The sequence below is a fragment of the Aptenodytes forsteri genome, unplaced genomic scaffold, assembly GCF_000699145.1.
Source record: "Aptenodytes forsteri isolate BGI_AS27 unplaced genomic scaffold, ASM69914v1 Scaffold4, whole genome shotgun sequence".
Lineage (NCBI taxonomy): Eukaryota > Metazoa > Chordata > Aves > Sphenisciformes > Spheniscidae > Aptenodytes > Aptenodytes forsteri.
In genome coordinates, this window is record NW_008795442.1 from 242,770 (window position 1) to 258,476 (window position 15,707).

Sequence of the window (15,707 nt, forward strand, 5' to 3'; positions counted from 1 at the left end):
CACCTTCAAAGTAGACAGATGTAAAACGCCAATGTCCTGTAATATTAACCATTTTGGAGTCTCGCTGTTTTAATGCAGTGATGACAGCAGGATTCACAGCTTTTTAAAATAGTAGGCATCTGTACATAGAAAAACAAAATAGTGTTTTCACTTAGTTTTAATTACCATTTTATAGTAAGCAATCCTCCTTCTCTGACTTCGTATAGTTAAAGGCATTGGGTTCATTACTGCAAATTTAATCCAGCAATTGCTCAACTTGACTGAGCAACTGAATAAAGCACAGATCTCATCTATAACCAGAAAAGGGCAGCTGAATAAGGAACAGAAGCATGAGTTAAACCAAGGAAAACATTATCTTGTACTTGGATTACCTTCTCATGATGAGCGTGGAAGTGGTTGCAGAAGCAAAAATGAGGGAGAAAGGGTATGGGAAAGCAAAGACTTGGGCATGTGCTGCATATTTGGCAGACGCTTAACACTCAAGCCGCTTAGAAAAAAGTGATGCTACCAGGCAGACACGCAGCACCATTCTTCTCCTTTTACTAAACAGCTTGATACGGATTTGTGCATCCACTGTGCATATCCTCCACCAGGTGCATGCACACTATTTGCACACAGGCATGGGCAGACTGTTGGTACTACAGCCTTCTGTGCATGAAAATCGAGAACATGTGCACACACATCTGATAGTGGGAATTCACAAAATGGAAGATTTGCATACTTATTTTGGTACAGAGAGCCTCAACCCACCTTACCAGCCACCAGTAGTTGTGGCAGGACCGCACCCACTCTTAGAAGACAAACATATTTAACACAGTAAATCCAGAGATACAAGTTTTAGTCAAATAAAGGCGCAGACATGCAACAGAAGGCACCTACATATGCAATACTCCTCTATCTACAAACATAATTCACACTTTTCATTCTTCATACACTAAAGTGGGTCAGAGACCACATGGCAGCATGTTTTATTAAAAGTAATGTGCAAATAAGATGCATGATACCTGCAAACAGCATGGAGTTTCCATTTGTAAAAAGGTACAAGTAACAGTACAAAATTAGAATGCTTACTACTCATTTCAATAAAATGAAGTCTGACATAGAAATACATACGCTGTATTATTTACACCATTAATTTACAAAAGATATTATTTGCATAAAACAAAGCTATAAAATAATTAGAAATATAGTATTTTTATAAGGAATGTTTTCCCCGTATAAAAACGTAGAGCATTTTGGCAATTATGCTTTATTTGAATAAAAATGCATTTATTTGTTCTGAATTCATAGCATCATGTGGTTTCTTTCTTCCCTTCTTCCTTTCCTTATTCCCTTTTTAAATAAAATTCCACACTGAGGTAGTAGTATGTCAAAGTATTTCTTTGGTTCCAGAAATCAATGGCAGGTCCAAAAGGAGCTATGTATCCAAATCACAGGATTGGAAAGTAGAAGTCCTAAAGTTTTCAAAGGACTGTTTGTAAGTATAAATGCTATTTTCTCCTTTAGAAACTGTCCTTTCCTTTCCGTCTTCATCTGCCTCTGCATCGCAGTCCAGTGAGGCATGAGGATTATTATGGGAGGTTTTTGGTTGGCAATTTGCTGGCTGTCTACAATTTGAGAGAGAGTCCAGCTGAGGCCTCCATAAAGGCTTCCCAAATGTTCCTGAAAGACAGTAAATGAGTAAGTACAGAAATACTGATGCTAACAGTTTTGTGTCTCACTAAGGGCTGCACGTTAGAATGCAAGCCAAGGATCGACACAAGCAAAAGTTCACCGAAGTGAGATTTTACTTAACTGTTATTTTATCCCTTAAAAGAAAACATCTGTGTGATCACATGCATAAGGCAAGATTCTGCCACCTGAGACATTAAAAACATTTCCAAAGTAAATGTATAGCCACACACAACTTCATTACTTTTGTTTTCATGACTACTCCCATGCCCGTTTTTCTTTGGGGAGGGTGGTGAGGGGGGAGGCGGGCACACAGACCAAACTGCAAACATATCACGACATGTTCTAGTGCAGAAGTCACAACAGTCTCCCTGTTTTGTTCTTCACTGAACGAATGGCACATGAAATCTGCCATGCAGTTCAGCAGAAGGAAAAAAGGAAAAAAGGAAAAAAGGAAAAAAGGAAAAAAGGAAAAAAGGAAAAAAGGAAAAAAGGAAAAAAGGAAAAAAGGAAAAAAGGAAAAAAGGAAAAAAGGAAAAAAGGAAAAAAGGAAAAAAGGAAAAAAGGAAAAAAGGAAAAAAGGAAAAAAGGAAAAAAGGAAAAAAGGAAAAAAGGAAAAAACAACATGTATGGGGTTATACAACATCCTCCCACTGTGCAATCTGAATGCTAAAACAATCTTTTTCTGGCTAGCATCTCCTATTAATAATAAAGGTCCCACCAGCCAAATTCTCCATTCGCACCTGTTCATCTCTGCCCACAACTGGCTAGAACAGACATAGCCCAAAGAGAGTTTGGCATTTCAGTTGAATCTTTACTAATAATTACCTGGATTCACTAGCCAGAAAAAAATTAGTGTGCCTGTCACTCTTCACCATTGGGAAGGTGTTAGTGTCAACACCTCTGCAAGAAGGGCCTTCTCTTTTTTTACTGAAGAAAGATACGGCCATCGCAAGTCATAGTGCCTGTAAGTGACACTCAAAAGACTTATTTTCAGAGCACAACGTGCCACAGGCTGATGTTGAAGAACTCAGGTTTTATTAATAACTTAACACTGCGATCATTAATAAATTTTGCACCCAAAAAGCCATACTTCTAGTTTTGCTTAGCTGCTAGAAGTACAGTACAAGTAAAACTGTAATCTGAGAAGTTACTAAAAATGGATTTGGACAACGTCCGTATTTGCATCAATGACTTGCAGAGCTATTTTCCCCCTAACACAACATGAAAGGATGTGCCTCACAGCACCAAAGCTACAAATGAATCCTGTCTTAAAAAAAAAAAAAAAAAAAAAATCCAAGCTGTGAACTTTCTGGCTCAGGCATCAGCAGTGATGTTAATGCCAGCTGTCGCCTTCATTGTGATTGCAGAGGCAAAAGGGGAGCTGAATTTGAAGACAACAATGCTGAAGAAGTGAATCCACAACTAAAGACAAGAAATCTATCAAGACTTCTTCCACAGCCACCACCTCCAAGATCTAACCATAGGCTCTTTGAGTGAAGAGTGCTAATTATTATGAAGCATCCAAGGCAACAATGATGCAACTTGGGTGGGGTAGTAGCTCAGAGAACTGACAAAAAAAAAGTAGCTCTGTATCGATTTTTAGGGCAGAAAAGGGAATATGAGCCCTTGAGGTTGCAGTAACTCCTGGGTATACCCACATACAGTAGAACTACTTTCTACAGGAGACATGTGGTAAAGCCTTATCTGCACAGTCCCACCACAGCAATAGTGGCAGGCAGCCAGGAGAACGTGTGTAGTCCCAGGGCCTCTGCCAGATGTCATGGCATCTGCAATGTTTTACAGTCCAAACATCTGGCTTTCGAAGGGGGGAAACTTCAGAGCTTGTACCTCCCTCCCCACCCCCTGAGAACAAAGAGCCCAGTGATGCACATTCCCCCAGGTCCCCTTGCAGAGCCAGCAGACCCAGGCCTTGATCAACCATGCTGACACACCGGCTGGGAGACAATCCACAGTACCAGGGCTGCACTTGGCGCTCAGATATCACAGGGGTGAAAGCAGTATGTGGGTTTATATGCATTTTAAACCAACCAACCAAACCAACACCCAAAATTTAGGGAGCTTCAAAGGTAAAGCAATGCTTTTCTCCTTCCCCCCCACCTCTCCCTGCAATCTGGATTAAAACTGTAAACCCTGAATTAAGCTTCAGGAACTCTTTTGTCATACACACCATGAGAAAAGACGACAAAGGAGGGGTAGAAAGGGCATTTTTCCTCAGTTCCTTACTTTGAAGGGTGAATAGTTCTGGCTCGCTGTGTTATACAATATATCCTCTTACACTGGAGTTCGTCTCCCCACCTGCTCTGAGCCCCCTTGCCCACCTTTTGCCTGTCCGGAAAAATTTCTGGTTTGCCTGAAATTTGTTAGGGTGTATTTAAGGTTGCCCACCTTTTGCCTGTCTGGAAAAATTGCCTGAAATTTGTTAGGGTGTATTTAAGTAAGTATCCTAACGTTTATGGAAATCTGCCAGCTATATTAAGGCAAAAGATAAGAATCACACCACTGATGAGATTTTTATGTAAGCGTGAGCTACTAAGATCTCCTGGTAACCTAAATATGCTCATTACGCAGTTTTACTGTAATAATTTTTCTGTTCCTGAACTTCAAAAATTTGGGACGTTGTATCTAATGGTCCTTAGAAGTCAGGTTTCCTGAGAAGCAGAAGAGGGCTCACAGTTACACGCAGAGGTGAACCACCTCACTGGACCACATTTGACCTGAGGACTGCTTTGACGTATGTCAGTTCTGCTTCTGACCAAGCCTCAAGCTGCTCCCTTTGTAACACAGGATAGGGCCCATCTCCTGGCTAACTCCCGGTAGGATCCAGAAGGCACCCTGAGTTCTGGGGCATCCAACTGTCCTCATGCACTGCAGTGGAGAGAGAACGAGCCTACGTGTACAGTTCAGTTGTGCAAGACTTAAAAAATAGTAATGCAGCATCACAAGTTACTCGGGGAGGAAAAGGGAGAAAGATAACAAAAAGACAAGAACACATGCAAAACATCAAGGACAGCTCTCGAACTGCCTTTCCTCAGCTATTTCCTGTCTCTCCTCTCCTCCTTTCTGAAGTATTTATATTCCACATGCTGTATTATCTTACTAAATTCACGGACACCTGCAAAAAGAAGCCCACGCAAAACTGCACAAAATTAGTTTTTTCACAACACTAGCTATATGAGCATCTAAACACTACTACAGAATTATCTAGTGTAGGAGGGGGAAAGAAAAAGCTGAGAAATCAGTTTTGCTTAGTGTTGGAAGTAAGAAACGAGACAGCAAGGATACCAGCAGCTTGAATAAAAACCAATAGGTAGAACATACCCATGAAAGTGCTGTTACTGATAATAGATGAGGGTTCCAAACTTCTGTTTAAATCAAACGTATCTGAGTTCAGACTTTTGCTGTTTAGTCCAGTTCCTTCATTTTGAGTATAAATGGAGTTAATCAATTTGCTACTTGTAGCCTGCATCCCGATAATGCCAACACACTGCTCAAAGGGATCTTCCAGTGGAGGCGAGTATTGATAGCATTCCTTTTTCTTTAAATATCCAGACTCGTAAGCGTCCAGGCACGCTGTTCTTTGGTCAGGGATGCAACCTAAAGAAAATGAAAAATTGTTTTTATATAGATTCATCATAGCACAAGATGAAATTAGGACTAAAACCCCCCTTTCCCTGCCCCCCCCACTTACTTGCACTGTATGCTTCAAAGGCCTCAGAGCCGTATGTGTTTCCTTTTAAATACAAAGTCCCAGAAGTCCCCAGATAGTGGCACAGGAACGGATCTGCAACACCCTCCAAGTCTGTTTCGCTGCCATTATCTAGATGGCAAATGCCTTAAAAATAAAATTGACCTGTCAGTGTATGGTCTTTTAAGCTTCAGTTTATAGTTTCTTAAGTTTTGTTCTTTTAAGGACCCCATCTATTCAACTAAATTTCATAGTGTGTTTAGAGCTTGCTTAAGTTTAACCTAACCTTTTGATGAGAACTCTAATTCTAGCAAATGATCAATTAATTAGCTCAACAGAGAACGTGTCACACTTTTGCATCATTATACAGTCCCTGGATTACAAAACAAACCCAATCACAGGGATCGGAATCAGGGACTTCCTTCCTCTAAAGCACTGGAAGCCAGGCTCGTGCTCTGTCACACACCCACCTTTTAGAGCACAGAGTGCTAATGAGAAAGTCCCAGGTGGAAGAATCTGAGGGAATCACTGGCTGCTTTAAGAGCTATACTGACTTTCAGCTCAATGGTTCCTGAAAGCTGTGGACATGGTCTGTGCTCCACAAAGAGGCTGCTCCTCTCACTACCCTACGACTGCAGAACTATCTCACCACTGCTCCATTCCCTCCCGCCCCAACTCCTGACTGTATCTCAACCCCAACCCCTTCCCTGCAAGGTGCCTTTTTCTCAGGTTCTGGATTCTCAGGGGCCAGATGTATAAATATTACGTACCGCAGCTTTTAACTTGCAGTCACCTTAAAGCCTTTATTGACTCTGACCCTAATGACTTCTCTAACAGGAAAGTTTAATCAGTTATATTATACTAAAGTTACACTGGTATTACCACCCATGACTACATTCTATTAAAAGCATCCTCTTCAAGCTATAACAGAGGAAGACATGCTGTTGTAATTCCTTTTGGACACTCTTGTTTTGGAAATGTGATCATCTTTTTAAATTTACCCTTGAGACTAGAGAAAAACTTCATGATTTAAGCAAAGCCATAACGTCATTTGGATGAACAGAACCAAGTTTCTGTTATTATTCATTAAAGCAATCCCAAGCAATAAATTTCACATCTTCTCTTAAACTTCAGTGAAGATGTTTCTTTAGTATTATTTCTATTAGTTAGAAAGACAATAGCCAAACTGCAGCTACTCAAGCAACATGGAAAATCTGCTTAACATTTTACACCTACCATTACTGTCCCTCTGCTGCAAGAAATACCCTCCCACAGAAGATGCGAGGAACTGATGATGACTGCCATTTTCAGATGAACCATAACCATCCTGCCTTTCAGCCAGTGTCCCCTGGGACGACAGGTAACTTGGAATGTCAGCAGGCAAATTTGTTTCATCTGTGGGGAAGCAAAACATACACAAAAGCCATCAGCATACTTCAGAGTTTGCAGAAACATTTTTAAACTTGTCAGCAAAGGGCTGAAGGTAGTAAGTAATTCACTCTTCTGACTCTGAGTCAAAGCACACAAATGTTCCTACAATAAAGTCATTGCAAAGCAACCACAAACATTTTTTTTCCCTTCCACGGCAAATCTTCAGTTTACACACCTGTATTTGTGATGCTGCAATCTTCATTTCTCCTTCTGGTGTGGTAGATGATGACCACCCACACCAAGGAAGTGCCCACCACACAGCAAACCACAGCTATGATCACAATGCCAACCGTGGCCCATCCATCATCATCGAGTGATGGGGCAATGTTTTGAGGAGAATCACAGGTGGGAGTAGGAATTACATTAAGACGGATGTTGCCTCGTTCCGTTCCAAGAGTATTAGACATTTCACAAGTGTATTTCCCAGCATCTTCTACATCTGTATCCACAATAATTAGTAACTGATTGCCTGCAGCAAAGAAATGTCTTTCCGTTACCATGAGAGGGCTGTCATCCTTAGTCCAGTTCAGTCGGGGTGGAGGGCTACCACCAGCAATACACTGCAAGACTGCAGTTTCACCTTTTGTTACAGTTCGATCCAGCAAAGGCCGCAAAAATGATGGTGTTTCTGAAAAGAAAGCATAAGCCTTATATTCTAAATGACCTTGCAAGAATGGGAACATGTGCCTTTCCTTCACAGCTCAAGAGGAAAAGCTAAATTAAATGCATCAGTAAGGCCTAATGAAGCTTACTCTCATTCTCAGAAAAAACACATTCAAGGAATTTGAACTTAGCGCCTACAGTTTACTTGTCAATTGATCAGACCTAGATGCTTGATTACCTTAGAAGGTAAAAAGGCCAAATCATACATGCTCAAGATTGCAGAGAACTAGATTAAAAATGGTTAACAAAACATCAGGAAATTAAGTTCAACAAAATCTCCCGTCTCTAAACAATAATATCAGACATTGTGTACACACTGAGAAACATAACTAACTTTTATTATTTTGCATCACAATAGTGATTGTGTGCTGGAGTACATTATTTCTAATCTATGTGTCAATACAAATTATTTCAGAATATTTTCATTTCTATACAGCACTTTCATAACAATGCTATTTTTAATCAGCTGACAATTTTAAAAGTGCTCAGTTCTGTTCTTCAAGGAGATTATGCCATTAAGGATTGCCAATGTCTTACCCAGTACTGTTAACGTTGCGTTAGCTGAAATGCTTCCAGCAGTGTTTTGAGCTGTACAGCTATAAACGCCTGTGTCCTCGATCTTTACATCAACAATAAAGAACACATCATCTTCAGGCATGACATGCATGCGCCTCTTGCGCGCCGCAGGAAAATCTGTTCCACCATCTTTCTGCCATGCAATCTGTGGGACAGGATGCCCAACTGCAGCACATTCCAAGCGTGCCATTGCCCCAGCACGAATGGTTAAGTCCATGGGGATCTTTGTAAATGAAGGCAGCACTAAAGAAAAGTTAGTGATACCAAAATGAATAAGTGAAAGATACTTTTCCTTTTTTGCACAGCATATTCTTAACACCCTTCTTGGACCTAAACGTTTTGAGAAGCATACAACCTAAATTTATCAGTAGCCAGCAAAGAGAAAGGGAGGGAGCTGTGAAGTATGTGAGACGATCTAGATCAAAATCTCATTTCTGCTAACAGCCTCCTACATGACCTTTCCATAGTACCTTGAAACAGAGTATAAACTTACCTCCTGTGAAGAAAAGATTAATGTTTTCCAATCTTGTTACATAGATTTTGTCAGATTTACAACGAACTGTGTCTGTTATTTGTTTTTTCCTATACTATGGTTCAGCACAATGGGGCCAGATGTAAAATTGAACGGTGACCTTGGAACTAGATACATTTTAAGAAATAATCTCAGCTTATTAAGGGATCTTCTAAAAAAAGCAGATGATGAGAATGGAAAAAAATATGTTTACATATCTTGATTAAAGTCATTCTACTTTAAGTCCACAAGCAAAAAGTAACATACTTACTGTTTACTGTAAGTTTGGCTTTGACAGAGTAGGATGAACCAAAATGATTTGAAATAACACACTGGTATTTCCCTTCATTGCTGAATTCAACATTGCGCAGTCGAAGGATGGTAGTATACTCCATCACTTCACCGCCCTGTGCCCGGAGGTGTGCATAATTCTCCATTTCAGCATCTTGCAGTAATTCATTGTCTTTCTTCCATGCAAATGTCATCGGGGAATCACTGCTGCTGGCTGCCGAACATACAAAACTCAGATTGGAGCCTTTGATTGCTGACTGGGTTTCTGGCTGGACAGTGATCTGTGGTTTAGGGAAATCATCTGCACAGAAGGGAGAAAAAGAAAAAGCAACACAGAGGAAGAGGAAAAAAAAAAAAAAAATATGTGAGGCCTGAGGACTCTTTTTAGAAAGAGTTTGTAAACCTTGTTTTATAGGTTTGAGAGAAGAGTCAGGGAAGTATTTATAAAATGGATACACAATGCTTTAATTTTAAATTTCGTTAGCCTTAGGGCATTTAAAGATGCCATATTTATGAGCTTATTGTGCCACGTCACCTCTTATTGAAGACAAAGCACATTTAAAAGCAGACTGCGTGTACAGTTTGTTCAACAGCAGCACTAAAGAGGAGAGAACTACCCTGACATCCCTAAGAACTATTCTAAATGTCAGTCATGAAGCCCACCCTTCATCTTTACAACACCTCAGGCTGCTGTGAGTTTTTCTTTGTTGAAAGCATAGTTCTGCCATCAGAAACTGCAAGTTAAAGGCGAGGGTTTTGCCCAAACCCACAAAAAACAACCATGTGCAAAAGTCATTGTTCCAGTGATTTGTGGCTGTTTGGTCCACCTTACAAACACAGCAGTGCTGAAAATCCCTTAAGCAGGGCAGCACACAAGAATCTCAAGAGATTAGTTTCTGGAGGTCCCTTTACTATTGGAAAGTTACCTTAAAAGTGCTATTTTGTGAGTTTACAGAATTAGTGGCCTTCTGAATTACTCATTCTGTCAATTGTGTCGACACTGCATGTACAAAAGGAGTGGGCAATTAAATGCTTGGTCTCCCAAAAGCAAAAGCCTTAGCTTATTCCCAACTTTCAGGATATCTCCTACCTCCTGACAAAGACACAAGCCCAAACTTCACAGGCACTGCAGGAAAAGCCCTGGGCCCCAACTATTCCTTACTGCAGACCCTGCCTGCACTGCAGAGAGTCAGGTTTCACCTAGCCCCTTCGCCTCCTTATGTCTCATCAGTTTGGGAACATCATACCAGGGTCAAAGCGTAATTTCCTTGAAGAACCTCCCCGCTGCATGTTACAAAAGAAAATGAGACGTGCAGATAGCCTGAACTTGAGCTGCCTGCAGAACACCTGCAAGTCTGGAGCTGCGCTCCAGCGACAGGGCAACATGGATCCCCCAATCTGGGACCCTACGCATGGGCCTTAAGAATCTCCCAGGCCATTTGGTTGTCATGCTTCATACCCATGCCTTAAGTCCTCCGTGACAAACTATAACATTTGCAAATTGAGTTGATAGTTATCCCTGTGCAAAGTCAGTGAAAGTAAGTAACACATTGTAAATACTTAAGTTAGCCTTGTGAAAGGACAGGAGAACATATTTCATTTTGTTTCAGTTATACTGGCAATAGAATAATAAAGTATTTAAAAATCTTAATTATTTGGCAGGAAGGCAGGATGAAAAGGTCACTCAAATAAGCAGATGCTACAGAACACAGAACAACACTCTAGGATAAGACTGGCAATGTGTTTTGTCAGAACAGAATAATTTGAGAGTGTTATTTGTATACATGTATCACAGAAACACACACACGCATATATATACAGATACATAAACACATATACAGACACACACTCTCTCTGAGAAATGTGTTTCTCATTTTATAGAAGCCACTTGACTACTACATATAGAAGTCACTTGACCACTATGTAACAGAAAACAAGCTATTCATCACCTAGATGGTACTCTTTTAGCATCACTGTGTTAAACTAAAGTAATTAATACAGGTCAAAAAGCATCTGTTCTATTTTTCTTCCACAGTTATCTTTACTACAGAAATGTCTCATGATTTGTTTCAGCTTGAAATACATGATCTTAGGAAGCACAAATTACACAGATTTTTTTTTTTTTTTTTTTTTTTTCTTTTTTAGTTTCACAGATATGGAACCCTTGCCTAACACGTGCTTTCCTTTAACAAATTTAGGATGACTCCCCCCTATCTCCTAGTTGTTTTCAAAAACGTAACTTGGCACGATTTGGAGGATTTATACACTCATAAATTATACGTAATAGATTATTTACTTTAATTTCAGACAGGACTTAACACACTCCTCCTGAAAATTCTGTAAAAGCAAAGTGGCCATTGTAAACTTATAAGGCAAGGTGTGTACACCCAAACGTCTAGTGACAGCACACTTTAAAGATTTAATAAACAGTGAAACACTCATTGATTCTATCAAGAGATTCTAGTTACTTCTGCATGACAATTACTTTACGTATTAAATGTAACAACTTACTCTTAGTACATCCCCTTCTGCTAATGTATCTTAAAGGGTTTGAAATTAATTCATTAAAAATGGCATTCAGCAGCTAAAAGACAGATCATGATCCCCCGTGGTTTAACAAATAAGAGATATATGTTTAAATCCCCCAATTTAATTTCTTGCCAGAATGAGTTTCTCATAAATAAGGATGTCTACTTCATATATACTCCATTAGCTATCGAGTAATCTGTAATTTCCTGCACTATGTCAACTTCGCCTTTTCAGCAGTAGCTAGGTCATGCACCATCTACTCATTATTTAACATTAATATATTAAACATTTGACTGCTAATAGGAAGGGAGAAAACAACAATTTTGTACACTATTTTATATTCTGTGCCTGCTTTCCCACTGAAAAAAGGGTACGAGTGGCAACAGTAAAAATTAAGCAGTCATATTTGCTATGAGAGGAAAGTTATTGAGAAGACAAATATGGTTACTGTTTTGTCTCCAAAGAACATAAAGTTTGACTTTTCTTTAGTAAGAAAAATAAAATGTATACAACAAAACCACATGAAATCCAGTTAGCTTTTAATTTCTTTATATTTTCAAAGTTCCCACTTAATGTATCAGAGTACTCAAACACACATCTTTTCTCTGAATGCTTAGCTTCACTTTGCTTTAAATAGAGAACATAACACATAGGTGATAATGAATGTTACTAAACGCACATAGAGAAATTTAATTTTTAAGGCAGATGCTATCACCTCAAATTCTCCAGTCTTAAAGGCAAAAATATTTTACTAGCATTTACTATCTGGCGTACTGAAATACAAAATATCAGTAGCATAACTGTGGTAATCGGATGTTTTAAAATACACTTTACACTATTGCCTGTGTAAGGCAATAACTTACACAGTCCAAATGATTTTTTAAGTAGACAACAAGCACGCGTAAAAAAGGTCAGAGCTGAGGCCAGTATGGTTATTTTACCTTCAAATTTTCTCAGCTCTGGAATAACCTCAAGACTGATGAAGTAGGAAAATAATTTACAAATAAACAAAATCAAAAATTGCATCTTAAGTTTGCCAAAATATGTCTCACTTAAAAATGATAGTTATCTAAACAATATCCAACTTTTAAATCTAGAGGCATATACATTTACCACCAAAAACTATTGGGCTTTCCCTTGCACGCTATGCTACGTACTATGTAAGCAAGCTGTACATGAAACAAAAGTCAGAAAACCATCACCCCCCATCTTGTACAAAGCCACAAGCTTTGAGCATCTACATCACAGTTCAGGAACAGAGAAGGAAAAGTTAACAAATATTAAATCCTGTCCATTTTATTAGAGAAATCAAAACATATCAAAGAAACCACAACAAAAATCAATGCATTCAGCAAAATTTGTTCTGTGGAATGAGGAATAGAGGCTATACTCACCACAGACAAACCCATCCAGGCTGACAGCAAAAATACTTCTCCCTTTTAGCAGCTGAGGATGGGCACAACTGGCATTTACAAAGCTCTGAAAGTTGTTCTCTGACATCCACTGTGGTAGCCATTTTAACTGGCAGTCACACAAGAGACTCGACGTGTTTAAGTGCCTAAGAAAAAGCAATTGCATTCAAAGCCTGTTTGCTTGGGTTTTCTGTTTGTAATACAGACCTGTATGAGCACACGTCACTAACAAAACTAAATTTTTAGGCTAAATACATAAATCACAAGAGAAAGACAGCAATATTATTTAGCTCAGATGTGGTGACACCGTTGTCATGACTCCTACATTCTACAAAGCAGATGTGATATCCTGAACTCTCAGCTTCTGCTACGAATATGAGTCCAGGCAGTCAGGCATGTCTGTAGTGTCTTGGGTACAAAACTACAGTCAGCAGTAGGACACACAGAATGGACACGAAGGAGAACAGTCCAGAGGGGAGGTGCTCTGGAAACTAACATAAAACAATTCTGAGACAATTTCATCCCCTCATTTCCATTTCAGTCAGAACTTATCTTGGGGAAGATACTTAAAAAGGAGAGAAGGGAGACAAAAAATAGTCAAAGTATTGAAATAACAAGTGCAGAACTGGTTATCGGCTTACCTAACCTATGCAAATAGCTACATTCACAGAGGAAAAAAAAAAGAAAGCAAAGGGATATTCTGTGAAGCATCTAGAATCAGGAGTTGAAGTAGGAAGAGTTCTCAGTTTTGGCTGAAAACTCAGAATCACCCTTAAAAAAAAAAAGTATTAAAAAACAGAGTCAGTAATAAAATTCCTCTCTTCAAATCTTACCTGTTCTTGGAGGAAAAGCAAAAATAATTTATGGATCCACGGAGAGAAACAGCTTTAAAGATAAATGAAGACATACCAATTCTTTAATTTTTTCGTGAAGAAAAGGAAGAGCGTCTCTGTGCTCTTTTTTCACACGAACGCTGCATGGATAAAACCTAGGGTTGCCAGCTCACCAGTTCACATTGAGATGAAAGAGGTCATCTTTCGCTGAAGTTCTAGGGGCATTCTTGTTATTCTTAGGAGGCAGAGAAACCACAGCATTTTTTGCTACCCTGATGCAGTGAGTATCTGTCATATTATTTTTGGATTTACTCTCTAGGGGCCTCAGAATAAAATTACTAGATGGGAATTTATACTAAATAATCTTACTTCTGGGAAGGTACTTTCTACCATCTGTCTACATCTTCCTCAGACATAATGGATGTCTACCAGGTGTTTCAAGGAAAGTACATTAAAAAACCCCAACAAATCTTGAATAGTTATTTCATTGAAGTGTTCAAAGTCTGGTATCTTGTAACGTCTTACACCTTTCTGGAGCAGTGTTAGCCTGTCATTTCATCACATTTGATCATTCTTCAAATCACCTATATCAATCCCTAACTGTCAGCACTGTGCTCCCACCGCTTGTCTTGTGCCAAATCTAGCAATTGCCCTGCAGCTGGCTGAGTGAGTTCAGGAAACTAATCAAGCAATACAACCAGATCCAACTCAAGGAAGAGGAAAGGCAGAAAACTTCTGGCTATGGGTAGAAGCACGGCTGCTGCTTTCTAGAGCAGCTGCAGCTACACCAGGATGTGGGTAACATCAAACTGAACTTCAAATGAACCAAATATAGTCTAGATACAAGAAAGAAATATTTTACAGTGTGAACAATCATACACTGGAACAACCTCCTCAGGGACATGGTAGAGTCCCCAGCACTGGAGGTTTTCAAGACACAACTGGACAGGGAACATGCTAGATAATCTCATCTAGGCTCCCTTTTCCACAAAAGGTTGGACCAGATGACCTTTTGAGGTCCCTTCCAACCTAGTCTGTTCTATGATTCTACGAAATACGCAAGGCTCCTCGTTACTTTCTCTATGGCCCCCAACATGGAGTAATACTGTAAGATGAAGCAGAGAGCCAGCTGCTAGGGTGATACTTGATAGGAGTCTGGAGAACACAAATGAAAAGCTCCAGACAAGCTTCAGGCAGTTTCTACTCATAATGAGAGCAGCATCTTTTTGTTATTCTTTAGTTTGTTGACAGATTATCCACAGAGCAGCTCAGGACAACAGATCTGACTAGAGAAGGCTGATATGAATAGAGGAGACATAAGATATATGCAAGAGGAAGAATTAGCTGTGCTCAAAACACAGGGAACAGTGACAGCGTTTTTCTGCATTGATCAATGGAAAAAGAGGGTAAGAGGACAAAAAAACCCCCCAAAACTCACTAGAAGAATACATTCTTCCCAGTGACCGCTTCATGACTTCTCCGAATATCTGCCCCTTTGCTACTACAGGATAGAAGGACCCAATTACAAGCACTGACAACCAGGTTTTTACAAAAGAATTACAGCACTGCATTTCACTGGTCCAGTAAGCTTTAGCTCAGTGATAGCACTGCTGATCTTATAGCACATTACATCAAAGTCTCCCTTATCTAATACCTATTAGAGATCAGCCCATTTAAAATAAGGACTCTAGACACCAAATGTAGCAGAAAATGAACGCCTCCTATCCTACACTATCTCACTTAAACACAGTAATCACATAAAAAACCCAAAACACTGACATACCCTTTTTACGTGACTTCAAGAGATTACAGTGGGAGTTCATCACTGCATCAGGCAATATCTTACACGGCTTATTTATACATTTATATGGAGATATATATATTTAATAGAGGTGATGTCTTTTGATAGAAACTTACAATTCTTTGAGTTTCTTCATTTGTGAAAATGCATTTCCTTGAACTGACATTATTGCATTGTTACTTAGATCTCTAGGAAAAAAAAAGAAAAACAACATTAGAGGAGGAAAGAGTAATTTATTAAACTGAATGTATTTAAGACTCAAGGAATAGTTTGCTACCTT

At 39.4% G+C, this 15,707-nt stretch overlaps 1 protein-coding gene across 1 annotated transcript in view; it reads right to left on the minus strand.

Moving 5' to 3' along the window:
- Nucleotides 1-951: 951 nt before the first annotated feature.
- The window catches only part of LRIG3 (leucine rich repeats and immunoglobulin like domains 3), a 37,100-nt gene continuing 22,344 nt past the window's right edge, over nt 952-15,707 (minus strand). Inside the window, exons 10-18 of the mRNA XM_019472543.1 lie at nt 15,544-15,615; nt 12,776-12,939; nt 8,833-9,153; nt 8,012-8,293; nt 6,987-7,439; nt 6,617-6,775; nt 5,384-5,527; nt 5,014-5,289; nt 952-1,662 (exon numbers count right to left, since the gene is read on the minus strand). Coding sequence (XP_019328088.1) covers nt 1,418-1,662; nt 5,014-5,289; nt 5,384-5,527; nt 6,617-6,775; nt 6,987-7,439; nt 8,012-8,293; nt 8,833-9,153; nt 12,776-12,939; nt 15,544-15,615 — 2,116 coding nt within the window. The 3' untranslated portion in view covers nt 952-1,417. The remainder of the gene's footprint in view (nt 1,663-5,013; nt 5,290-5,383; nt 5,528-6,616; nt 6,776-6,986; nt 7,440-8,011; nt 8,294-8,832; nt 9,154-12,775; nt 12,940-15,543; nt 15,616-15,707) is intronic.